This window comes from Mixophyes fleayi, chromosome 6 (genome assembly GCF_038048845.1).
Source record: "Mixophyes fleayi isolate aMixFle1 chromosome 6, aMixFle1.hap1, whole genome shotgun sequence".
Lineage (NCBI taxonomy): Eukaryota > Metazoa > Chordata > Amphibia > Anura > Limnodynastidae > Mixophyes > Mixophyes fleayi.
The window spans coordinates 58496432-58524304 of record NC_134407.1 but is presented as its reverse complement, the minus strand read 5'-3'; the positions used below and the strand labels follow the sequence as shown (position 1 = coordinate 58524304).

General features: G+C 38.5%; 1 protein-coding gene across 2 annotated transcripts in view; it reads left to right on the top strand.

Moving 5' to 3' along the window:
- Nucleotides 1–27873, top strand: part of LOC142161227 (transmembrane protein 150A-like) — a 107435-nt gene that overhangs the window by 42909 nt on the left and 36653 nt on the right. For both annotated transcript variants that reach the window (XM_075216627.1, XM_075216628.1), the window contains exons 3-4: nt 11984–12055; nt 23629–23696. In XM_075216627.1, coding sequence (XP_075072728.1) covers nt 11984–12055; nt 23629–23696 — 140 coding nt within the window. The remainder of the gene's footprint in view (nt 1–11983; nt 12056–23628; nt 23697–27873) is intronic.

Below are 27873 nucleotides of genomic sequence, written 5' to 3'. Positions count from 1 at the left end.
TTATCCACTGGATATGCTCACATGTATTTGCTAATGCCTCTAAAAGCATGTATCACAAAGCTTTTCCCATTACTTTTAATCCCATTCATTTCAATTGGATTTTCAGAATGTACAAATGCTGGACTATTCAAGTCAATGGGTGAAGCTCAGCTACTAATTTATAAACTTCTCTACTGGCACCAGCGCTATACAGTTTGTGCTGGTTCCCTAGTAAATGGGGAAATCCTGCAGCATGGTGTGAACCAAAAGCCTGGTGTAACCTGACACTCTTGTTTATAAGGGAAATGGCCTTAATTCGGATTCCAAAATGGAAACCTAAACCAGATGACAGATGTCCTTCGTTTGTAATCCAAAAGGGAAAGCCAAACAGGTTTTGGTTTTTTTTTAATCCAGAAAGCTATCCAGGCGGAAATTATCTTCCTTCAATTCATAGGAAATTACCCGTCCCCTCTCCCTCCCAAAAAAGCCCCCTCTGTGAAGAGTTTGTCTGAGTCCTGCCACAGAATGAGGGTGAACCAATTGACCAGGACCCCCCAGCAGCTTTGCCAATCATGCTATCTGCTATGTGACTGTGTGGCATTTCCAGGGGCTTCCTACTTTAATTACACAACAATAGAAATGAATCAAGTCTCTATTGTTGCGGCAAAAACAATTAGCAATACTGTGCAACTCAATTCATATCAGTGACACTTTATGGAACAAGCATCCAAAATAATGTGCCATCGCACACAGATGCAAGTGTGAATACAAATGTTTATGGCCACATTGAATAGAATGGGTTTTATATTAGCATGCAGGTTACAGGCTTTGCACTTGTGTTAAAAACCGTTAGCCATGCGCAGTGTGTAAACGCTGTTGTGCAAGCGACTTAATACATCAGAATCATGCGACACTCTACATTCTAAAATGCTGCACACATCCATTTGCTGCTACTGGTAAAGTCAAATATTAAACTTTCAAGCAATGAAAGCTTTTATAAATCGATATTGGTTACTTGTGCATACTATAATAAAATCATCTGTCTTTGCTACAGTTTTCATCAGTAGGTGAACATTTTGCCTCTGCATCTCTTGGTAAGGACAGAGCTCTTCCCCTTGTATGACCTTACGGATTCTGTGACACTGCTATCTTGTACTATTTCTGTGCAGAGATAATGCGGTATATAAAACAACTTTGCCAATGTGGACTGTTATCCATTTATTCTGATTTCTTGCTGGAAGTCTACACTATACTATGTGTTAGACTGGTACAAGTATGTACAAACCTGAAAATGTAAACTGTACCCTTCAAACTTTAGATTAAAATATATAATGTGAGTTTTCCTCTAAAATCAGTTTTTTGACATGCAAAAGAAAATTTTTGATGCTTTGCCACTAAACTTATGCAATATAAAGGTGTACAATTATAATTTTTTATTTTTTTTTAGAAAAAAACATTCTTCATGGCACTTATAGTAATAAAGTTTAATTTGTGAATCATTAATGTCAATAAAACATCTACCGTATATACTCGAGTATAAGTCGACCCGAATATAAGCCGAGGCACCTAATTTTACTACATAAAACTGGGAAAACTTATTGACTCGAGTATAAGCCTAGGGTGGAAAAGAGCGCTAATTTAAAAACCTAAATAAAAATGATAGGTTCAATCTATGAAATCATTTTTAGCTAGATGACCAGGAACATTAATAAATGATTATAAAATCATTGGGTACAACCTAACCTAAATAAAGGGGTATATAAGGGGTAGGGATATAAATGTATGAACATGGTGGCTGTATTGTTTGTTAATTATGTAATTGCACTGTAAATTAAAAAAACAAAACAAAAAGGAGAGCGAGAGAGAGAGAGATTTTTCACTTACCCGGCAGTGGAACACAACAGGAAGTTCGGCAGTTGGAACGCATATGCAGAAGTTGACAGCCGAGGGACCGGACACCAGGTAAGTTCACCCGTGTATAAGCCGAGTGCCCTTTTTCAGCATACAAAAGTATGCTGAAAAACTCGGCGTATATACGGTAATTTATTGAATTAAAAATATAAACAACACATGGACCTCTATATATTAAAAATCAACCAGCAGATCACACCCACAGAGATATCATATAGGTGTAACATCCACAATAATACACTATATATATTGCTATGAATGACACAGGAACAGTTGTCCCTATAACCTTGGTTATAATCAGCTGAAGTTGGAATGCTGCTAATCTAGTAAGTTTGCAAAAACGCAGCACTGCTGAGACAATCGGAATATGCTTCTAAACTGATAATTAGGGATACTCATTCCAACAGTGGCAAATGCAGTCTCTCGCTAAAGCTGAGGTACAAATTTACTCACACTTGTAGCAAAATTAGACACATAATTATAGAGGATTCACCAGAGCATTGCAGTGATGTCCACTTCCCCTCTTGCATCAAAGTGGTGCTGTTGCTACTGCATTTGGACCAAAATGTATAATTTTTGTTACTTTTTCTCTCGGCAAATTTGTACCACACCAGACGTTGCTCCAGAAGCCCCATCTTGGAGCTGATTGGTAGAAAGTATACTTTCTTCTCAGTGTTGTGTTTTTGTTTTTTCCTTAATAATCTAGGTTATTGATTACAGTAATTCAGTCTGTGTCGAGCACCTTTTGTGATCCTGTATTGTTAGGCTGGGTACACCACATTAAATAACATTTCTCCCAATGCGATATCGTTAGCGATTTTACCAACGACTGGGTCCTGATCATGTCCCGATCAGCATGCCAATTCATGTCTACAAAGTATACATGTTTTACACGATTTACCTTCATATCTGTGCTCTTCATCTGTCATAACAATTGGCTGAAAAGATCCTGTCTCTGCACACCCCACAGAGATCTATGGACACTGTTGGTCGTGAGTGCCTACACACTGTAGAATTGGAACAACATTGTTCCATCGTTGAACAATGTTTTAGTCCAATTTAAATATCAAATCAAATGATACAATGTGCTTTGGATTGATAATCCTTCATCTGTGGATCTTACACACTAATGCGATATCGTGGGATTGGCCTGATAATTGGCTGAAAAACCTGTAGTGCGTACCCAGCCTTAGAGTAATACCCTTGCATGAGAAGCCCTGATTTGTGCAGTAAAAAATTAACTGACTGATCTGTTAGGCCTTAAAGATTAGCAGTTTACTCAACTAGCCTCAGCTCTCATCTGTAGTCATTCACTTACTTGTTCCTATTAGTTGAATACTTCACTCGGAGACTTGGGGCTAGATTTACTAAGCTGCGGGTTTGAAAAAGTGGGGATGTTGCCTATAGCAACCAATCAGATTCTAGCTATCATTTTGTAGAAGGTACTAAATAAATGACAGCTAGAATCTGATTGGTTGCTATAGGCAACATCCCCACTTTTTCAGATCCGCAGCTTAGTAAATCTAGCCCTTGATGTTAAGAGCAAAGCTATAGTCTAATACCTTATATTGTACCTATTGGAGCCCATTTACAATGCTCGGGGATTCTTGTCTTTTAAGTCAAATGAATTTCCTCAGTCAAACCTGCTAGTTTCCAGTACCCTGCGTTTGATGCAACTTAGTACAGGTGGTTGTCCATCTAATGTTGACCCCTTTTGAACTATTGGAAGAGAAGAGGTATGAAGGCTTTTCTGTTTGGGACCCTTGGTCCCAAAGTGGCACTGGATACTTCTCACATTACCTAAAGAACAAAGCTGCCAATTCATAGCACTGCTTTCTATGGAGAGCTGCTCAAATGTATTGTACATCAAAGCCAGAGGACTGAAGTTGTCCTGAGGATTAAGGTAATTTGTAGTGAAGATGGAACCTACTTGGACCATAGGCGTTGGCCGTCCAGTCAGGTGTTGCTATAATCTGAATAAAATGTTTAATGTGCCCTGTAACTAATGTTATTTACTTGAGTGGCTATGAAAGCTCAAGTTTGTATGTAGATTCCAGTACACGTAATGATGGTGGGCTTGTGCCTGTTTTTCAACACAGCAGATGGCAAGCAGTTAAGGAAAATAGGAGGTGTAGGAAAGGGTGAATGTAGTTCATTAACGGTTGTACTGAGAATATAAAGGGAAGAGGGAGAATTAAAACATGAAAACAAGCTGGAAAGGGTGTGACCATCAGATGGGTAGGAAAGGGAGAGGCAGACAGTGAGGCAAAGAACAGTGTGTAAATAAAGAGGGAGTAGAGCAATGTGTGGGAATAAACATTGTTTTGTCGGAAGAACCTTAAAAGACCCTTTGAGCAGCTTTGGATAACCACTTTTTTAATGGAGTAGTGTCCCTGTAAATACAGTGTTTTTGATGGGTGAGGGAGACCTTTTAGTTACTTTTGCTAGAATACTTACCTGCTAGAATACTTACCTGCACACTTTTACAAAGTTACGGTTTGCAGTGACCACTGGCTGTAACGTGATTGTTTTACAGAACTATACAAGATCACAATATGTCACGCAAACTATAGTCCACATTTACTTTTCATTTTGGCCTCTGCCTGTTTCCCCCGCTGTTAGAGGTTTACACACTGGATGTCTGGCGTGCATAACAAAAGTTTAGTGTGGTCCTTTTTAAAGATGTATGTTGGAACTCATAAAGTGCTTTGTAAAGCCATGAATTCCTGTTGTGGTAATAACTGGTAAAAGGGTTAAATTCAAATGATTCAGCTTGGCAAACACCTGATATGTATGCAATAAAATATTAATTTGCTCCCCCACCCACATATAAATACTTCCAATAATGCTTACCAAAATAGATATAATTTGAATCTGGCTCTAGCCCAAAGAGTGATCTCTTGTAGAAATATTTATTTGGATGTTTGTCTTGAATTCCTGTATTTGATAAGTCTTACTCCGTGTCCTTGATTTAATTCCAAAATATTCATTAGAACATTCCAAATATTGCTTACACTGTGTTGTTTTTTTGTGGGTTCTTTATTATTCATGCCTCCTACCCCTTACAGTTTCTGATCATTTTGTTCTGTAAAAGATTAAATATTAATCATGGCTAATACATTTCTGCACTACATGTGTAAGAGTGTGTTATAATAAAGTCTGTAGCTGCTGAACTGAAAAGACACATGGCTATAGAAAAACAGTGCATGCAAGTATCTTTATACAACTGGGCACCAAATGTACAAGAGATATTTGCTCCTCTCATAGGACACATGACTTGGCGGTATATTTACTAAACGGCGGGTTTGAAAAAGTGGAGACGTTGCCTATAGTAACCAGTCAGATTCTAGTTATTTAGTACATTCTACAAAATCATCATCATCACCATTTATTTATATAGCGCCACTAATTCCGCAGCGCTGTACAGAGAACTCGCTCACATTAGTCCCTGCCCCATTTGAGCTTACAGTCTAAATACCCTAACACATACACACACACACACTAGGATGAATTTTTTTTATTTTTTTTAACCTACGAGTATGTTTTTGGAGTGTGGGAGGAAACCGGAGTACCTGGAGGAAACCCACGCAAACACAGGGAGAACATACAAACTCCACACAGATAAGGCCATGGTTGGGAATCGAACTCATGACCGAAGTGCTAACCACTAAGCCACCGTAAAATGACAGCTAGAATCTGATTGGTTGCTATAGGAAACATCTCCACTTTTTCAAGCCCGCAGTTTAGTAAATATACCCCTTGGTGTCTGACTCTTTATCTTCTTTTTTTTTTTTTTTTTTCAGAATCAAAATTCTGTTTTCCCCTTGCAGCATAGCAAGCATTAAGAAACTGATGACCGGTCATGAATGATAAAAGTGGTGTATGCTGCTGCATTTATCCTTTTAATCCATCTATTCATCCTTTAAATCCCATTAAAAGAAAAAAAAAAGTCCACTTCATATTATAAAATATATTTTAGTAAATTTATTAAATATGTATGCGTTAAAAATACTTTAATACCTAAACAAAATCATATTCCAAAATTGGTTATGAGAAACGTTCACCGATCAGCCCCAACATTAAAACCACTGACAAGTGAAGTGAATAACATTGATTATCTAATTACAATGGCACCTGGCAAGGGGTGGGATATATCAGGCAACAAGTAAACAGTTTGTTCTTGAAGTTGATATGTTGGAAGCAGAAAAAATGGGCAAGCGTAAGGATCTGAGTAACTTTGACAGGGGCTAAATTGTGATGGGCAGAGCATCTTTAAAATGGCAGGTCCTGCGGTGTGTTCCCAGGATGAAGTGGTTAGTACCTACCAAAACTGGTAAAAGGAAGGATAACTGGTGAACCGGTGACGGGGTCCTAGGCGCTCAAGGCTCACTTATGCGCGTGGGAGGCGAAGGGTAGCACAAAATGCTGAAAAAGGTGACGTTGGCTATGATAGAAAGGTGTCATACCACTGATCAGGGTGCCCAACTTGACCCCTGTCCACTGCCGGAAGCGCCTGAAATGGGCATGTGATCGCCAAAACTGGACCATGCAGCAATGGAAGAAGGTGGTCTGGTCTGATGAATCACATTTTCTTTTACATCGTGTGGCAGGGTCTGTGTGCCATGTTCATGTGGATGTTACTTTGACACATTCCACGTGCGTAAACATTGTTGCAGACACACCTTCATGACTGCGATGTTCTCTGATAGCAGTGGCCTCTTTCAGCAGGATAATATGCCCTGCCACATTGTAAAAAAAACAAGTCCATGGAGGCCCCATCTTGCAACTTACAAGACTTAATGGATATGCTGCTAACATGTTGGTGCCGGATACCACAGGACACGCCTCAATAGGACAGCTGTTTTGCCGCCACGGGGGACTGGGGGAGGGATTGGTGTACATAATATTAGGCAGTTGATTTTAATGTTGTGACTGATCGGTATAAATAAACACACTCTCACCCCCTGGGTGATCAGTGAAAAGGAGAGTTGAAAATACTTGCGGAAATTTAGAGTTATGGTGGTTTTAACAGAAAATTAATTTCCAAATCCAGTAGCGTACTGTCCTATCAGGTGGTTCTATCCATATTCCAAATACAGGTTTCCTTGGGTCCGCATTTTATTTATTTATCGTTTGAATATATAATATATATATATAATTTTTTTTTTTTTTTTTTTATTATACCAGATTTTCTTTTCTTACTATTGTAATTTCTAGGAGGGTTATACAAGGAACCCCTCACTGTAACTGTAGATTTCTTCTCTTAACAATGCTGTTTGTTATTACTGTTGCTTGCAATTAACGCCATAAAGTCTTTTTTTTATTTTTGTATTGTACTTTTATTTTTTTACTAAATGTTCATTATAAGAGATGCAAAGTATATAAGAACCTGTAACATTAGGGAGGTGGTAGGAAGAGAGAATGTACTAACCTTGTGCTATGGGAATTTATAAAAGCCAGTGGGCTTATAACTGGTGAACTGATTACAAACCAAGTAGATTATTCCTGCACCTTGCATTTCATAGAGTCTATATCTTAGATTATTTAGAATGGCTTTTTTTTTTTGCCAGGGGTCCTACCATAATGACTAGTTCCTCTGATTAATCTATCGGAATGCAGCAGACATAAACATCTGTTCATATTCTCTCTGTAAGGAAACCAGATGCGGTCACAATTGAGACAGTGGAAATGTTGGTAGGCTGAATGCCGACACTTTCATTGTGTGGACAGCTTGAAAATTTTGACAATCACAATGCTGTCATTGAACGATTTTCATGTCAATAGGTTAACTGCTGACATGTCCAATGTCACAATTTAATACCCAACCCGATTTATTACATTTCTCCAACAGAATGATTAATCTTTTATGTAATTTGTTGAATGTTAAGTGCCATGGAAGAAAATGTCTGCCTTCATGGTAACATTTAAAAAAAATATATCCTGTGTACATAACAGTCTGTTCTAAGGCTAGTGTAGTGTCCTTCATCCAATGTCTGTTTGTTTGTTTTTTTTTAGCTGAACACAATGGTATTTGAGGTTGTCAAAGGGATTGTTATCTCTGTTTTAAAACCGTTCAGGAACACTTTTTAATAAACAAATGTGAGACCATATGTGAAGCCTTTTCTAATTTTTGATGCCCTCTTTTAAAGCATGTTATCAGTTCTTTCTGGTTTGGAAAAGACGGGGGCATTCACTGCTGTAGGTGATGGTATGTGGTTGGTCTCAAGCAGCACACAGCCAATCCATACGCCGCCCTCAGCCTCCGTGAGTTACCCGTCCCCTTCTGCAAACTGACAGCACAAACTTAAAAAGCAGCATCTGCAAGAAGGGTGAACAATCCCTGTGAGGGAGATTTTCGTATTAACCATCCCTCCACTCAAACATCACATTGGCAAGGTCCCAGTGCCAGAGACCACTGATGGTGGAGATACTCCCCTCCCTCCTTATCAGATCTTCATCTGTGTGGGATGTGTTTTGGATTTTATTTACCAATAGTGTCATTGGTTATTTGTATGCAGTTATCATGTGTGAATTTCAGCTTTAGTGCAGGAAGTAAACCTATCACTAAACAGACAATACAGTACAGCGAACAATAGAATTGATGATAGTGACCAGCATGTTACAGCTGCAAGACACAGATGCTCTGAAGGAGCACGTATTTCTGGTGCCTGCTATTTGTTCTCCAACCGCCAATATTTAACACTGCTAAGGACTAATAATCCAGTAAAGTAGTTTACCTTTTACACCTTTTTTTCTTTTTTTTTCTTTTTCTTCTTTTTTTTTTTTTTAAAATCTTTATTTTTTTACTTTATGAGAAAGTGAATGAAGGTGTTTATTGTGTATTTTGAAAAATTGATATTTATATGTGTAATGTTGGCCTTGCAAATCGATAAATGTGTGTGGTTTTATTGTTATGTTTGTTTTTTTTCTCTGGATGAAATTTCTCGGAACGGGAGGCGGCATTCTCCTGACAGCATAGTCATTATGCAAAACCACCATCATCCTGCCCACATGCTGTTCATAGGAGTATACATTGATTCTAAATTACAAAAGATGCAGAAATATTTTATAATTTGCATTTGTTCCTTAGGGGCCTATTTATTAAACTATTAATATAGGTTTTCAAAAATATATTAATTGTTTGTTGGTTTCTCTGACTTCCATAAATGATTGTATTTTCTTTAATAGCCTCATGTAATACATAAAATGTGGGAGTTTTTGACATGCAATTCATTTGTGCTCATTTCTCTGATGGCTGGTTCATACAAGCACGTTTAACACTTTCTCTCTCGTTGTGCTCCAAATGGTCAGTGGGAAATACTGCTAAAATGTATATAAGCCTAGTTTTTGAATGCCCTATTTTTTATATTTAAGCACCTTGTATTTTGGGTTAGTAATCCTAAGGTTGACTTTGTAAGTCCCTAGTTCTGTGTATAATACTGCTATACTGGTGAATGTGTAGTGTAATGTACATTGGACACATCGATCTCCTGCTGTATAATATTTTGGGATCAGATTTGAAGAAAGGATAAATTCAGAGATTGCTCATGTTGTCTGACTCTCTGTAAGCATTAATGAAGTGTGGTGTTAACATATGCAGCTCACTTGTAATAGTCTCTTGGGGCTAGATTTACTAAGCTGCGGGTTTGAAAAAGTGGGGATGTTGCCTATAGCAACCAATCAGATTCTAGCTGTCATTTTGTAGAAGGTACTAAATAAAGGAAAGCTAGAATCTGATTGGTTGCTATAGGCAACATCCCCACTTTTTCAAACCCGCAGCTTATATAGCAATATGTGTTAAAAAGTAAGCAAAGCCCAAATGCCTGTGTACATGAATATTAATGCTTATAGTCCTGTATGGTGCACTGGGGTCTTCTGGATACTCGTTTTCTGTTCTAATCAGCAGAATGCAAGTAGTATGTTTCAGAAAGCTCTGTAGAAATGCAATGTGGGTTGGAAGATTTATACATAGTAACAGGGCAAGTGATGTGACAGCAGCTCAACAGACTGCAATCTCGGCTTTTATATGTCCTAAAGATGTGAGAAGTGGCTTCAGTTGTCTTTAACTCTTGTTGAGAAAATACTACACTTTGATGTATTTACTTTTCCTTTATTTTTCATTAAAAAAGATGAAGAGTAGAGTAATGTAAATAAGATTTCTAAAGATTTTATATACCCTCTTAATGCCTGTTACTAATCATATTATATTTAAAAATCAAAAAAAGTGTAAAGAAAGAGTGGTCACACCAAATATTGATTTGATTTAGATTTCTCTTCTGTTCATTCACTTTTGTTAATTGATAAAAAAAAAAGTATTAACACCTTTTTTTTATCCATTTATAGGAGAGTGGCATAACCTGGTTTCTGGTTTAAATTTTCATATACTGTCTCTGTATTAGCAGCATCTTCACTTTAATTTTCCATGATTAGTCGATCTGGTTTTGCAAACTGGCCACTATTCTTCTTTTAAGCTTCTGACTTTTACTGTTGTCCATAAAACTTTTCTTCTTCTTTTTCGTCCAGACTTTTTAGCTGCTTCTTACTGTGCCAGCACACACCTATCTGCCAACTCTGTTTAATGATGAAAAATCCGGGAAATTGAAATGCATAAGGGAATGAAGGGTGATTGTAGTTTATTTTATTCTTGTTTAGTTTAGTTCACAATTTTGTTTAAATATTTGCTTGTAACAAATTTCTGTAGAATTAAGATGAACTTTTCTGTTTATGTTACTTTTGAAAATGTCAAACTTTCAACATGTCATAACTTTCTATGTTTATTATTTGTGGGTTTTTATTGGCTTGGACATTTTGTTGCCTTTAAAAAAAGGGTGCGAGACCTTTTTTGACTGTTGTTGGTAAAATATAAACTGTGCTAAGGAGAGATGTGAAAGCATACAGTTTGCGCTATGTGTGGGCACTTTCAATGATAAATTCACATCAAGGTAATTTATCTATTTGTCAAAGGCTTCTTAATACTACTCGAGCATTTGGTGATTATTTAGATTCTGGGTACTAATGTTTAGTGTGAATAGCAGCTCCCACTAATACTGTTATTTCAAAGATGTAGAGAAATATGTGTACGTATGGACAATGAAATATGCCTTGTACGAATCGAGTTTCTAAATAATGTCTTTCCATTTATAGGTCTAGAAGTTATGTATTTGTGGTTGTTTAAAACTTTTCTTGTTATGTATTGTCTTCTGAAGAGAGCTATAAGAATGATTTGGAAAATAAGAGAATAAATTATTGCCTTTTAATTATTTGTATTTGTTTCAAGACTATATTTACACTTGTATTTTTCTTGTATATATGTTTTGTTTCTGGGAGACTCACAAATTTGGGGGAGGCCACCAGACTCCCAAGTGAGCAGGTAATCGTCCCAGAGAGCACTTGCCTGCCACAATGGAAATTATGCAAATAAATATCAAGCCCCACCCACTTCATTTTTCCCCAACTCCCCTTCGCATTTCCAGGAAGCCAAGTAGGCAATTATGATTTATCTTCCGCAGCGAATGAAAACTGTTAATGCATTTTAGATTTAACTTACATCTTTGACTTTAGTGTTGTTAGTTGTCCATTAAAAGCATATGTTTAATATGCTGTTTAAAATTTAAAGTACACTTTACAAATCAATTGATTAGAGAAAGAAATGTGTATGTTTAATAACACACTAGGTTAAAGGCTATAAATATAATCAAAAGTGAAAGATTTGCTAGCTAAATTTCACTTTGAATATTTGACCACCTATACCTGTTCTCCAAAAGGAGTGTGATTTTTCTACAGAGGACTTTACCACGCTGTTCCAAACAAAGATCCCGTTTAAATGGGGAATTATAAAGTGTGGAATTGCCTATAAATTTCAGGATTGTGATGTTCCTACAGACGGAAGTTTGATTGGAGACCGGATTCTATACTGGTGTGATCGGCATGATCATTAAACAGAGCATTATATATCACTTCTTTTTATATACCATCTATGATACAATCAACATTCCTGCTGTATTTTATTAATTTTTCCTGTCAAAACCAGAGTACTACACACTAACTTGCCTCTACTTCGTGTCTTGTTTAATCCTGTATTTGTCATTGGCAGGGTATACAATCACACCTGTGAATCATTGAATGATGGGAGTTGCTGCACGTTAGATCACATCCCACTTGTAAGGTAAGAGCGTAGATGATGGATTGAAGTCTAATAATATGGTTACTATAAATATTGATTGGCATGATCCTATGGCTTCCGCTGGTTGTCTCAAGTTCATGAACCTTATAAATAAAACAGACCCTAGTGAAACAATCTGCACCTTTTATACTGCAGTGCTTAATGGAGATCTGCAGAATACAGATTGGTGTCTGGTCCGTACAGCACTATTCCAGGACCAGGGCTGCTTCAATTATTTAAGAGTAAGAATACAATTAACTAAGAAGCCCCCAAGTGGGAATATTTTCTCCTGTAAAATGTACAAATCTGCACAAAGTAGGGACAGACATTTATTGGACTGTACTCCCGTGAATATTGGTTATTGTCAAAAGTGCCTCTGTAGTTCTTGGTGAATTGATAGCTTTTATTATCGTGAGCCCATTAAATGGTTGCCTCCACTGCTTAAAATTGTACTTTCCTGGTAAAAGTCCCAGATTCCATTGGACTTCCAACACTCCTACTATCCCGCTATCCTAATAAAGAATGATCATTGATTTCAGAATCCCTATTGTTGCCTCATCTTGTAGTCTTCTGGCTATATTACAGGCTACCACATTTTCAGGAAGACAGTGCTCATGAATGAAAATTACAAAAAGGGATCATTTTCCAGCTGTGTTATATATGTATATATCTCCTGTTCTCAGATCTGACTGCAGCTGTTGCCTTTTTTAATGTTAGCCACAAAACCTTATGAAACCAACAATGATTTTGAGCATGTGTTCATATGAGCGTACTATAATAACAAATCATATATCCTCTGTTAGCCAGTTGAGTGCCTGTTTAAACCTGTGTCTGGTAGTATAACCCATTCATGCCTGCTTGAACAGAACAATCCTGGTATGAAGTATGTACACGTTTGTTTATGGAAAGAAATTTCATTTATACACATAGGGCCTTTTTATATTAAGGAAAGTAAGGCAAAAAAAGAAATTTTCTCTTGGACAAACAATGTTACAATGCAAGGGGTGCAAATTAGTTTCTTGTTTTGCACATAAGGAAAATATTGGCTGTTTTTTCATGTAGCACACAAATACTTGATAGCTTTACTTTTACACTGAACTTCATAGTTGATCTAGGACATACTCTACCCAAACTATAAATCTGCCATCGCATATTAAATTTACCTCCCCCTCCAATGCAACATGGTTTTGCCAAGGTGCAAAGTTACTCCTTTTTTTTTTCTTTTTTTTTTGCTTTCCTTTCCTTAATAAATCAGGCCCATAAAGTTCACACTTGCTGTGAAGTCAAGTCTCGGCTTCCTTATGCTAAATGCACACACGGGGCAGATGCTGAGTTTGGACGTGCATCCTTAGTGTAAAAAAACAGAAATTGGCTCTGCGCACACCCACAAAAGAGGCCGTACATTTGTTTGCTTTGAACTCTTGTGTCTGCTTTCAACTGGCAGTACGCGATGAGGTCCGGAAGAAGCGGTCTAACAATGCATTTATTTAATTGAAAATAGATGCAGGCTCGCACAAAGATGCATATACCTTTTGAGGCTTGAAGTCAAGTTTTTCCTCATTCTAGCTTACTATAACTGTTTTTAAATTAGATGGCCTCACTAAAATGACACATAGGTGTCTATAATATGTAATATATATTATATTTTATTACAGTGTTTGAAGTGGGCTGGAATCCATACCGCCAATTCTTCTATTACCTTTTTTTTAAAACTATTAAATTCCATTCACTTATGTTTTCCATACCGTCACTTTTAAATTGTCACTTTGACTACTCTTTCTTATCTATCTCAATAAGCCAAAACATTAAAACCACTGACAAGTGAAGTGAATTGATTATTTTTTTTATACAATCGCACCTGTGAAGTTGATGTGTTGGAAGCAGGAAAAATCGGCAAGTGTAAGTATCTGAGTTACTCTGACAAAGGCCAAATTGTGATGGCTAGATGACTGGGTCAGAGCATCTCCAAAACAGCAGGTCTTGTGAGGTTCCTGGTATGCAGTGGCTAGTACCTAAAAAAAAGTGGTCCAAGGAAAGACCATCCGTGAATTGGCAACAGGGTCATGGGTGCCCAAGACTCGATGAGCAGAAGAGCTGCTGTAGCACAAATTTCTGAAAAAGTTAATGCCGGCTATGATAGAAAGGTATCAGAACACACAGTGCATCACAGCTTACTGCGTATGGGGCTGCATAGCTGCAGACCAGTCAGAGTGCCCACAGTGTCCCCTGTCCACTGCCAAAAAGCGTCTACAATGGGGAAATAAGCGACTGAACTGGACCATGGAGAAATGGTCGCCTTCAGAGGTCTTTTGTAGTCCATGCCTCATCGGGTCAGAACTGTGTTGGCGGCACGAGGGGGACCTACACAATATTTGGCAGGTGGTTTTAATGTTGTGACTGATCGGTGCATTTGACTGACCGGTGGAAATAGCTCTCCTATATGTTGATGACTTCCCCTAGGTCTCGTTTAACTAAGGCCTTTTAAGAGAGATATAATTTTTTTTCTTTTTTTAAAAAATATATTTTATCTCTAAAATTATAAATTTGTCCCTGCAGTTGTTAATGTTTTGATCGGTTTATATATTTCTCCTATCTGTTATCTTCCCCTAGGTCTCACTTAACTGGCCTTTTAAGAGCTCATCCTAAGTTGAATGCCAACATTGTTTTATGTTGGCAGGGCCTTAGGTAGCAGCACCTATTATGAAAATTTGGCTTCTCTGTTACAGAATCATGTGAATCTGTAACACTGAAGTTGTATTTTTTCCCAGTCCTGGAGGTGTAGTGCAATTTGCCCTTCTGCCCTTAGTAGTTAGGAAGTGTTTTTTATTTGGAATCATTTACTTATTTCTAAGAAAGCCAGTCATAAAAGATATGCCTGTTGGTTACTTAGGTTTGTTACGCTTAGGTATCTCTTTACTAATTTGAATTCCAGTAAGTGTCAGAAACAATCTGCAAGTTTTGACCTTGTCTTTATAAATGTAGGTTTGTGGTTTTTGTTTTTTGTTTTTTTGTTTTTTCATTTAACTGTGAGCAGAATATAATAACTTGTATTACTATGTGATCTATTCCTCTGTTTGTTGTTCCCACCACAGTCCTGATGGTGCAGTATTCCTTATTTAGTCACCAACAGCCATTTCAAGCAAGAATCCTTTTTATGGGAATACAACTTTGAAATATCACTTGTTAAATCAGGGATGCTGAAAAGAGAGGCTCACAAGAGAGTAGATTTATTTCCCTGCTAGAAAAGCATTGTCAGGTTGGGAAAACTATGTAGGGTTGGCCAAGGATATCATGAGTACTGCAAACCTTCTTTGCAGTGCATGAAATAACTTGTGTTGTGTATTGTATATTGTCCTTTTTATCTTGTGTAATTGGTAATAATCAATGTGTTCCAGGAGTTTATCAGAACTAATATTTAATATTCCTGATATTCCATATTTCTACTTTACATTGAGTGTCTCACGCTAGCTGCACTCACTGCGATATTGGGCAATTGTCCTGAAATAACAGTGTATGCGACCCTGAAAACAACGCGATTCCTGGGAATAATCCATTGAAAATAGAAAATATTATTCGGGTCATGTCAGGGTGTGCACACTTTTATACACATTTGTCAAGTTGTCTTTTTTTTTTTATTGGGATAAGTTTGTGTTTTATGTTCAGCTGTCCTAAAACCAGTTTTTCCTTGTTTAAGATACAATTGCCTAAATAACCAAAACAGACTTCCACGCTGTATATTTTGCAATGGCTTAAAAATTTAATTTTGGAAAATAACACTTTACTGGCTGAAATCTGCAATAGGCTGAAACAAGTTTAGCGTAAGTGCTACGCTTCATATAATTTCATGATGGCTCTGTGTGCTACGCTTCATATAACTCCATGATGGCTCTGTGTGCTACGCTTCATATAACTCCATGATGGTTCTGTGTGCTACGCTTCATATAATTCCATGATGGCTCTGTGTGCTATGCTTCATATAACTCCATGATGGTTCTGTGTGCTACGCTTCATATAACTCCATGATGGTTCTGTGTGCTACGCTTCATATAATTCCATGATGGCTCTGTGTGCTACGCTTCATAGAATTCCATGATGGTTCTGTGTGCTACGCTTCATAGAATTCCATGATGGTTCTGTGTGCTACGCTTCATATAATTCCATGATAGTTCTGTGTGCTACGCTTCATATAATTCCATGATGGTGCTGTGTGCTACGCTTCATATAATTCCATGATGGCTCTGTGTGCTACGCTTCATATAATTCCATGATGGCTCTGTGTGCTACGCTTCATATAATTCCATGATGGCTCTGTGTGCTACTCTTCATATAATTCCATGATGGTTCTGTGTGCTACGCTTCATATAACTCCATGATGGTTCTGTGTGCTACGCTTCATATAATTCCATGATGGCTCTGTGTGCTACGCTTCATAGAATTCCATGATGGCTCTGTGTGCTACGCTTCATAGAATTCCATGATGGCTCTGTGTGCTACGCTTCATAGAATTCCATGATGGCTCTGTGTGCTACGCTTCATAGAATTCCATGATGGCTCTGTGTGCTACGCTTCATAGAATTCCATGATGGTTCTGTGTGCTACGCTTCATAGAATTCCATGATGGTTCTGTGTGCTACGCTTCATAGAATTCCATGATGGCTCTGTGTGCTACGCTTCATAGAATTCCATGATGGCTCTGTGTGCTACGCTTCATAGAATTCCATGATGGCTCTGTGTGCTACGCTTCATAGAATTCCATGATGGCTCTGTGTGCTACGCTTCATAGAATTCCATGATGGCTCTGTGTGCTACGCTTCATAGAATTCCATGATGGCTCTGTGTGCTACGCTTCATAGAATTCCATGATGGTTCTGTGTGCTACGCTTCATAGAATTCCATGATGGCGCTGTGTGCTACGCTTCATATAATTCCATGATGGCTCTGTGTGCTACGCTTCATATAATTCCATGATGGCTCTGTGTGCTACTCTTCATATAATTCCATGATGGTTCTGTGTGCTACGCTTCATATAACTCCATGATGGTTCTGTGTGCTACGCTTCATATAACTCCATGATGGTTCTGTGTGCTACGCTTCATATAACTCCATGATGGTTCTGTGTGCTACGCTTCATATAATTCCATGATGGCTCTGTGTGCTACGCTTCATATAATTCCATGATGGCTCTGTGTGCTACGCTTCATATAATTCCATGATGGCTCTGTGTGCTACGCTTCATATAATTCCATGATGGCGCTGTGTGCTACGCTTCATATAATTCCATGATGGCGCTGTGTGCTTCGCTTCATATAATTCCATGATGGCTCTGTGTGCTTCGCTTCATAGAATTCCATGATGGCTCTGTGTGCTACGCTTCATAGAATTCCATGATGGCTCTGTGTGCTGCGCTTCATAGAATTCCATGATGGCTCTGTGTGCTGCGCTTCATAGAATTCCATGATGGCTCTGTGTGCTACGCTTCATATAATTCCATGATGGTGCTGTGTGCTACGCTTCATATAATTCCATGATGGCTCTGTGTGCTACGCTTCATATAATTCCATGATGGTTCCAGCACTTATTTATTACATAGAATGGGTGCATTTACGTGGAAATTGTCACTCCCTTTCCTCAACAATAAGTAGAAAGAGAACACTACAAATAAACCATCTTTCCTACTTTAACATGGAGGAGCCTGATAATAGTGCAAGAAATGTCAGAGTAAGCATACAATAAAATATTGGGTATAAAAAAACAGAAAGGAAAGTTGCTCTATCAATTTATAGGTTAACGGCAGGTGCTTGAAGGGGTTTTGTAACCTTTGCACTCTAGCTGAACAAATATACAGCACGCGCTTTTGTTAATAGGATGGTCCTAACGCTAATCAGTGTCCCTATTTTTGGGTCATACATATGTTTTTAAATTGAGAGTTAACATACCGAGAGGTACCCCAATAACCTCCAAATGGCAATACAGCTACAGCACTTCCCATCAGCTACTGATGCCACATGCAAGGTATTGGGTATGAAAGAAGCGGACATGTTCTCATGTGTTTTCATAGAAAATCGCTTTGTAATAGAACAAAATTGTTGGTTTGTTTTTGTTTAATAAACCTGAAATCTAAAAACAAGTTGGAAATGTTTTGCCTTGTGCCATTAATAACTCAATATAATATCATGCATGTATCGTAATATAAACACATTGGGCCGGATTCATGTTCGGATGTACATCCATGTGCATAATGTGAAATAGTTCTGCACGTGCCCAGAATTAGACATTACACCAATGAAGAACATTGCATGCATTTTGTGTCCAAATGGAAATGATACTATTCTCTGATACAATACAGAAGGATGGGGAGTAACGTAGGTAATATACAGAAAGGCCATTCTGACGCAGGTGCGGCCAATTGAAGTCCTGGGTTTCTTGTTTGTTTTCAGCCGTATCGTTTGCATGCATGGTATTTGATTTAAAAAGTACACATATGTATACTTGTATCTTTATGTAATGTAAAAGAAAATGTAAAATGTAATATTTATATAAATGACTATGCTGACATTTTGTTTTATTTATAGATTATTTTTTTTTAACATACCCACCCGTGGTAGCTTGTTAGGATTTGTATTTCTTTGTTTTATTTTTTTTGTCAGTGAAGCCTATTTTCTGGAACAAGCAGTCATTTTGGTTTCTTTAAGAAATGCAAATAAAGGAAAGTGATATGTGGGAGAATTTGTGGAAGTGGTGAGCAGATTTTAGAGTGCTTGTGCCAACATTTCACATTCATGTGCCCTATCTCACCTAATTTTAATCTAGAGCAGTGTAAATTTGTTGAATTGCTTGTCTGCTTTAGTGAGTATACTGCTCTTACAATATATTGACAAATATGCAGTTTTGTGTTTTCATATTACACATCTTTAATCCCCGGTACACATTGCATTCTGTTCTCTCTGTCAAATAATAGAGTTCAAAAGCAGCTGAAGCAGCCATCTAGGAAATTGTGTATATTTGGCAAACACAGTGCAAATATTCAGTTACCCTTAGCAACCAATTGGCAATCACCAGGTTGTACACTGTATTCCTCTTCCACTTACAATGTAAGCTCTCTCATCAGCAGGGCCCTCCATACACTTTGTTTTCATGTCTGCATGCAGTGTCTTACAAATCTATGTTGATGATAATAATGCACTGTGCATTAATTATCTCTAATTTCCTCTCCAGTATTGGACCTACTGGGCTGCCACCTACCTTACCTGTACCCAGTCGTGCACCTTATCTCTTAGTCTTGCTATCCTCATCTGCATGCTTGCACTTTCCACATTCCTCTCTGTTTGTCTAGCCTGTAATGTTGTGGTGGCCTCGCTGCCAGCCTACCTGACATCTGGTGCCCACCATCTCCCTGCAGTGTCTCTCATTGTCGTAGTCCCAGGCTGGCTTTAACACCCACTTGCATTGCATAGGTGTGCCTCCTGTATGGGCCTTGTGTGCATCCATTTTGCAAATACACACCCTCCATCAGTCTGCTAGCATACCTCCTGCCTCTGTGCCCTCGCCTACACCTTATCTAATGGCTGCCGAGTCTACTCCTCAGTTTATACCACCTGTACTGCCTCAATCTACACCTGCTGTTTTCTGATCTCTGCCTTCTCTTCTGATGCTTAGTTTCTATTCTTTTCGTTCTATCCCCTCTTTCGGCTCTACGCGCCCAGAGGGGTATCCATAGGTACCGTTTGGTACATCGCTCTCATCTGATTTTTACCTTTTTTATAATGCTTCTAAAATTAGAAGATATTAACTTTATTATCCTACCTACAGAAACCTCTTTTTGTCATGAAAAATTGTTTGAAATTCACTAGGGTACACTGAGTTGATAAACTGTTATCGGTTTACCCCACACATGGTATAAAGTGCAATGTGTTCTTTTCAAAAATATATGAATTACCCCCAGATAGGGAAGAATAATGTGATGCATAAAACATTGGCATCTGTTACTCCTATAACGTAAAACATCAAACAGTAATAAAGAAGATGAGCATAATTTTAGAAGAACAATGTAAAATTGTAACCCACTAATGGGTTGCAAGTGGTCGTCTATCTAGATATTCATTGGGTGGACAAATCTGCACACAACTAAATGCACTGCACTCGTGTATGTTTTATAGTTACTTGTTGACCATTGATGTATCTTTGGTGGTTTCGTATTTTTTCAAATTGGCATGCATTGCAAAATATGTTTGATAACAGTATACTATTGGGGAATACTGTAAGCCAGCACTATATTATGCTAATTATAAATATATCTCTCAAAGATGTCAAGTTTTGCTTTTAAAAAGAATATGAAATCAGATGTTTTCCTTTAGTAAAGTCTAACAGATAATTATAGAATGTGAACAGATGAAACGTTAACATTGTGATTGCTGGTTATTTTTTTTGCCACATATCGCATTAAGATTGCTCCATCCAGGGGCGGATCTAGAGAATACTTCTACCCGGGGCGATCTAGGGGGGGGCGATTTAGGCCCCGCCCCCTTTTTGACATCTGAGTCTGCCAGCGGCTGCACACTATGTGCAGATCCGTTCAGCAGTGACAGGCAGGGACAGTGTGCTGCCCGGATGCTCTGATTGTGTTTAAAACACAGCAGCACACTGTCCCTGCCTGTCACTGCCGAGCGGATCTGCACAGACTGCAGCAAGCCCCTGCTAGGGGTGGCGATCGCCCCCCCCGGATCCGCCACTGGCTCCTGCACCCTCCTCCCTCCCCTATATATATTTTTAGAAGTTGTTTTGCAGTAGAACTTACAAGAGACAAACACATGAAGAACTCCTTGTACAGAGGAAAAGGTTGGCGTTTTGTAGATGGAGACAGGCGTACCATTTATACTTGCCTCTACGTTGATGTTGAACTGTACAACTTATCTCATATTTGGCTCATCCCTGCCTTTGAGAGTGGAATTACAACATTACTGTAAGTGCGGCTGCTGCTGCTAGACTGCCCACAGATCCTGTGCTTTCCTATATTCCTAGAAATGTTTGTTCATGGGTTTAAAAAAAGAACAAAAAATAAATAAATCTGTGTGGTCCTTGATCCATTTGCTTCAGTCTGATTGTAGCTTTCTGCTTAAAACTCTTCATATGAAACCAGCTACAACTGCACATGGTGTAAAAAAAATTCATTCTTCTGCTTGTGTTTTGCTTTTTGTATTTTTAAATAGTTGTACAGATTGGGTGTTTTATTTTTAGAGTTCATAATGTTGTTTTATGTTTACCATAATATTTTCAAAGTAATAGTTCTACAATTTCCTAGTGGTGGTTTTATTGGGGATCCATCATCTCTGCAGATGTTGTCTGACAGTCTATCTCCATCATATTCACTTACTTGGTGTCTAGAGTCTTGATTCAAAAACAGAAAGGTACAAGGTAGTTCCATAGTTTATTGTAACCAATCAAATCCCGTTATTTTTATTGGTATTTACACCCATCTATAATTAGTCATAAGCGTTATTAATATTAAGCCTGAAAATAAGTAGGTCTCAAACACAATTGTAGAAAAAACAATAGTTAAAGAACAGTAGACAAACCTTGTATGATTTCCTCACTTTAACAGAATGTTAAGTGTATTCATTAACACCTCTGTTACCCTGCACTCAGGATACGTAATAATTAAATAAGCGTTGTCGTTGTGTTTGTATTTTACCCAAAGTGAACCCTTCTGAACCCCAGCAAAAAGTGTGCGAGTGTACAGTGTTCATTAGTTAACATTTATACTACAGTGTCAAAGTACGTTAAATAGGCTTTATATGCTAGCAACTCATGTCATGGGTACCTGCATATACCTTTGCAGGTTGCCGCTTCATACTTGTTAAAAGGAAGAACCCACTGTTAACTTTTTTGTATAGTTTGACACCGATTTATATAGTTCTAACTGTATGTATTGTCCTGTGGAGTAAACAGATGAGAGTAAATGTACTTCTGGAAACCTTGTTCACAGACTGAAAGTGTTAAAGTAAGATTTGGAGACGTGGGTCCTGCTTCAGTTTCCTGTCTCCACTGCTTGGAAACTAGGTGAGAGGTTAATATTGTGCAATAAAAATCCTCCCTGCTAAAAGCTTTGAAGACCATAAATATTTTATTTAATTCAGGACTGGTGCAGCCTGGCTCCAGGAATGGACCGTGCTGCTTATACTAGTATCTCACATTTTTTGGGATCAGCCTCCGTCTTCAGCAGGTGGTTGAAAACCTCCTAGTAGAAAAGTATCAGTGGAACATGTAACATTCTTATTAGTCTAAAACAGGGTTGTCCAACGGCCCAGCATGCCTGTAAATGTGGCCCAGAAGGAGTTTTGGTTGTGGCAAGGGGGCAGCACTGTTGATGGAAAAATAAAATCCTGCAAAAAAAAGAAAAGAAAATACCTTGCGGTCACGTCAGCTGGTACTCTGGCTCCCTCCCTTGTCTCCTCCTCCGTGTGGTGCTCGCAGTGAATGTCGGGCGTGATGTCATCACGCCCAACATCCATTGCGGAGCACAGCACAGAGGAGTCACCCGCACGAGAAGAACAATCAGCAGCACAGAATTGGAGAAGAGGACAGGAGAACAAGCCGATTAAAAGGTAAGTTAAGGGGGATTTTTTTTATTATTTCAAGGGACGCTGACCAGTGAATAAAATTCACCTGGTCCTGGAGCATCATGGACCTTATCTCCTTGCTACATACTTCTACTTGTAATACTAATGGGGCATTATATATTATTCTCTTTGGCCCATTATAAGTTGTTATCCCTTAACTAACATAGTGGTGTAATTAGCAAAACAGGTCACAATTTGGGGTCACAGTGATGTATATGTCAGGTACTGCAGGCCTGGTCAGGGCACCCTGATATACAATGCCTGGCTTAAATGCACTTTATTGATATTGCATCGAAGCAATACAAAAAGTGATTATAGTATAACAACAAGGATTTTTTGAACAGGGCGATTGAAAGGTAAGTATAGGGGGATTTGAAAAAAAAGTGATATATATAGATTTATATACATATATCTATCTATATCTATGTGTGTGTGTTAACTATGTTTTCTATGGTTTTTTTGGATGATCAGCTATCGTTATTGTTAGTGTATCTTATGTGCGGCCCAAACCAACTCGTCGTCTTCCAATGTGGCCCAGGGAAGCTAAAAGGTTGGACACCCCTGATCTAAAACATCTTCTCAAATCCTTCATACTGATTTTATTGCCATTTAAGTAGTTAGCGGTACATGACTAGGTTTCATCTGCAAATTATTACGATTAACGTTTTTTGCTCGGTTTCTGCACCACTCCTGGCTATAGATGACATTTTACTCTCTAAGAACATCATCTCCTCCTTTGTGCTCATGAACTGTTTTAAATGCCCGCTGCACTTTGATATTTGAGACCCACTGTTGTTCCTGCAGTGAGATGGGTTATTAGCCAATTACCATTATATGCTCTTCCTCTCATAGTTTTCCTTTGACTAATCGCCATGTGTGTTGGCAGGAATTACATGGTGGTGTCTCTTGCATAGAGATATTTCCATCTATTTAATGGCTATTTCTTTCTCTTTCTTTCAGCAAATGTGGAAACCTTCCTCCGGAGAGCTGTTTCTTTAGTCTCATATGCAGTTTAGGCTCATTTATGGGTAAGTGGATCTATGACAATAACCTAATAACATGCATTATAAAATTATTATATATATCCTATAGTAATTATATAAACTTCTGACAGATTTATAAATATTTCTGCACAGAACATTGCCGGTCTGAAAAACAGGATGGTGCATTGTTGTGCTGCCCTCTCCTTGCTCCTCCTGAGGAGCACTGCTGAATAATATAATAAAGCAGTGTGGGGGACAATCTAGACACCAATACTACTGTTTTACTGCTGTAATAAACCTAGATGTATGCAAGTCTGAAGTGTGTGCATCTTTATCACCATTTTGTCTTCATCTTGACAATAGATAGGTTAAAATATAACGTTTGTGAAAATTTCAATTATCATAGCAACAAATTAGCTTTTTATTTTTATTTAATGTATATTCTTTATTTAATTCCACTGGAGAGGTACAATGCATAAACCATAGCAAATGAACTACATACCAGTAGTTGGGTTTTGTCTTTTCTCTAAACACAACAGAATAAATAACCGGCGCATAAAATAATAAAAGGCGGAATGACAATGTGCTGGGAGTAACTAGGAGAAGGTGGGAGAACCGGGGGTCCAAGCTCGCATCATAGTGCCCCATTGTCCTCTGCCCTTCTTCTTCCTTTTCATTTTTTCTTCTTTTCTTTCTTTCCTTCTTTTTCACTTCCTTTTCTGCCTTATCTGGTGAGAGAGAGAAGTCTTTTGTTATCTGACTCATAGTCTCTTCTTAAGTGGCTTAAGGGGGCTATAACTCTAATCATCTAACCCACTTCCATTAGAAGTGTAGAAGTCTATACTTCCAAACCACTCCTTGATTAACGGGGGCGTAGATGACCCTCGGCGCCCAGGGTTTAGTGCCTTGACCTTATTTCAATGTTTCAGAAGGGATTTCTTTATATTAGAAAGCCAAATAGAATAAGTGAGAAGCCAGGGTCAGCTGCCTCCACATAGCCAGTTATTTATCTAGACAGATTAATAACTTTTGTGCAAAAATTGAGTATGCATTGTATAGTCATACCACCAGGTGTGGGTAAAGGTGCCATTTGTTGAATTACATCATCACATTTGGGAAGAATTTATGTAGCACACTCTGAGTTCTGTACCACCTGGTCCAGATCTTACATGGAGTCTCTACAAGTGAGGTACTGCATGAGCAATTGAGCGTGAACTGGAATATTTTTCCCCAGTCGTTCTCGTCAAGAGCTCCTGGCAAGTCCCTATTCCAGGCCTCTACAAAACTGGACGTGGAGGGAAATGTGTCGCAGAGGAGAATCTTGTAGAGCAGGCCTGTCCAACCTGCGGCCCTCCAGATGTTGTGAAACTACAAGTCCCAGCATGCTCTTCCAGCTATCAATAGGTTGTCTACTAGCAAAGCATGCTGGGGCTTGTAGTTTCACAACACCTGGAGGGCCGCAGGTTGGACAGGCCTGTTGTAGAGTTTCAAAATGGCAAGTTTGTGGACAGAAGTGGAGGTGCACAGTGTCTCAATGGTGAGAGTTCTCTCCCAATATATTTTTAGACGATCAGAGCCTCACAGAAAGTGGCTGAACTGTAGATATGCCCAGTGCTCGTGAGCTGGAGGGGAAAATCTATCTTGCAGCTCAAGGAAGGAAGGAATGCATGCATGCCCACCACCAGCTGGCCCACACAACAAGCTCCTGCTCGGTACACCCCACCATAACATGTGGCTGGTCCCCTGGGGGAAACTCCGGGTTATGGGCAATGGGGGTAAGCGGAGATACTGGAGTGTTCTCCAGCATTCAAGGGCGAGATCAATTGTCCGGTACCTAATTTTAGAAATCCTCAGAAGCCCAGCTAAATTGTTAACTAGTGTACGAGTAAAGTATTAGACAATGTTTTAAAATTTAGGTGAAAAAGTTGTCTCTGTTTATTAGTGTTGTATCTGACCAGTGCAAGTTAATGATGAAATAAAGTTTTTGCTTGATGTAGTTCAAGTTAAGTACAAGGTTACTAAATCATCCCTTTAGTGTTCTCTGCTCAAGTTACTTTGATATGTTACTTTAGAGCTGGTAAGTGTCTGCCATCCCAACTTTAAGCTATGACAATCTTATGTTGATATCTGTATGTGTCGTATGTGGGCAGAAAACATTTAGTCCTTGGCATTCGTCTCTGAACAGAACATTTTAATGTAATGGAATTGTGCTGTAATTGCCTGGGAATAAAACAATTGTTCATTTTATGTTTTTTAAAGACTGGGAACCATCAACTTGTTCTTATTTCGTAAGCCAATTCATGTTTTATATTTCTACTCACTTAATTTAGTAAATGCTGTTCATGGGAAGTGGAGCTTAGAAACCATTGTAGTGCAGAAAGCTGCTTATTTCTGTTTCAAACATAACTGAAATCCCCTTTCCTCCAAAAAAGTTGTGGCCTTAATATGTTATGCAGACTGCCATTAAAAAGACACAGACTACAATATTTATATTTTATATGCGTTCTTTAACACACCATAAGATACAAAATAAAATTGCACAATTTCTCAGTGAAAGTGTTTTCATTACACAAAATAGTGAGATGCTACAGTTCAAGCTACAGTGGCCTTGAGATACCTGTCCCATGAAAATATTAGTACTGAAGTCGATACCCTAAAGGCAGAATGCTCATTGTAGTATAATGAAGACCTTTGTGATACCCATCCAAAATAGGTTCTGCCCTGTGTCCTTGGCACCAAAATAGGCTGTTATTTTGTATTTTGAAGCAGTGGTGCATGCACTTTTATAGTGTAGTAGTTTTATAATAGCAGCTTATTAGAAACAAGCACGCAGACCTGATAATTTAGACATACTTGCTTATAATAAGGCACAATGAACTTCAGTAGCACCGTTCCATATACAACGAGGACGGGATAGACTTCAAGAAAGAACCACTCCTGGCATCTGTAGTGAGCCCTCTCCTTCTTTTGATGCAAATTCATTGAATGTGTGAGGATTTGGGTTAATATGACAGAAATTGGATACTTTTAGGGCCTCATTCATTAAGGCACACAAAGCAGAAAAAGGAGTAGATTTGCTCCTTTTCTTTTTTTTGTTTTTACCTTGCGTGCCTTTATGAATCGGACCCTTAAAGTTTTCATGTTGAGAGCACGCTTGGAGCACGCTTGGAGCACATTACGCGAATGCTATTAGGGATATTAATTGGAACAGTTTAAAAATTTAATAATTAAGATATAAGACTTTTTCACTACGTTAATACACTTGCATTTAAAAGTTTTATGGATATTTTCACCTCTTTGTTGTATTTTTGTAACTGAGTGGAGTGCACAATTAAGTGTTTCCTAGTGTGTATTGGTGTATAGTGTCACAGTAGCACCGATACTTTTAGATCTCTACCCATAATGATAATGCCTGGATTCTCTGCTTGATAAACAGCAGTGTAGTCACACACCCCACACAAAGCATACGCTCTCTGTAGATCTAGCACACAGACCAACCATGGTGAGCTCCTGTACTGGACTATTACAGACATCAGGAGATCTGCCAAACTGGAGTATCATTACAGAGTAGGTAAGTAAGATTTTACTTTTTATTTTAATTACCCTAAAAACTAATTTTTTGGTCACGGGTGGGATTAGCCATTAACTGTGACCTTCCTGCTATGCAACCATTACCTTCTGGTGTGTACAAAATGTGAAAGTTTATTCATTTCACTGCACAAATCTATCCTTACAATTCACGCCTCGATGTATGAATGTTAACTTAGTGTGTCTCCTGTGCCTAAGCCACTCCTTTGGATTGTTTTACGCTGTATTGAGCCACACTTCGACACTATATTTTCATCATCTTATTTCCTGATTATAGAAGTGTGGTTAGCGAAAATAGATTTCCTCTGAACTGTAAAACAATTTTTGGTTACTAATAAGAATTCCACCAGCCATCTCCATTGCATGGTGGGGCCATGTGAGTACAAACTAAATCTGTCAGCCCCACATAAACAAATACTAATTGTTCCTAATTAAGCAGTTTTAATTGGCTGTATGCAGGGCCGGATTAACCATAGGGCTAACTGGGCTACAGCCCAGGGGCCTCGGGCATCCAGGGGGCCCTTGAAAGTGCTCAACAGCATTATTGATCGGTCGGGGGCGGGGGCGATCAATGCTGCTGAGCACTTTCACTGCGGTCCTTCCCCGGCGCGCTGTATTCTCCTTACTGAGGAGA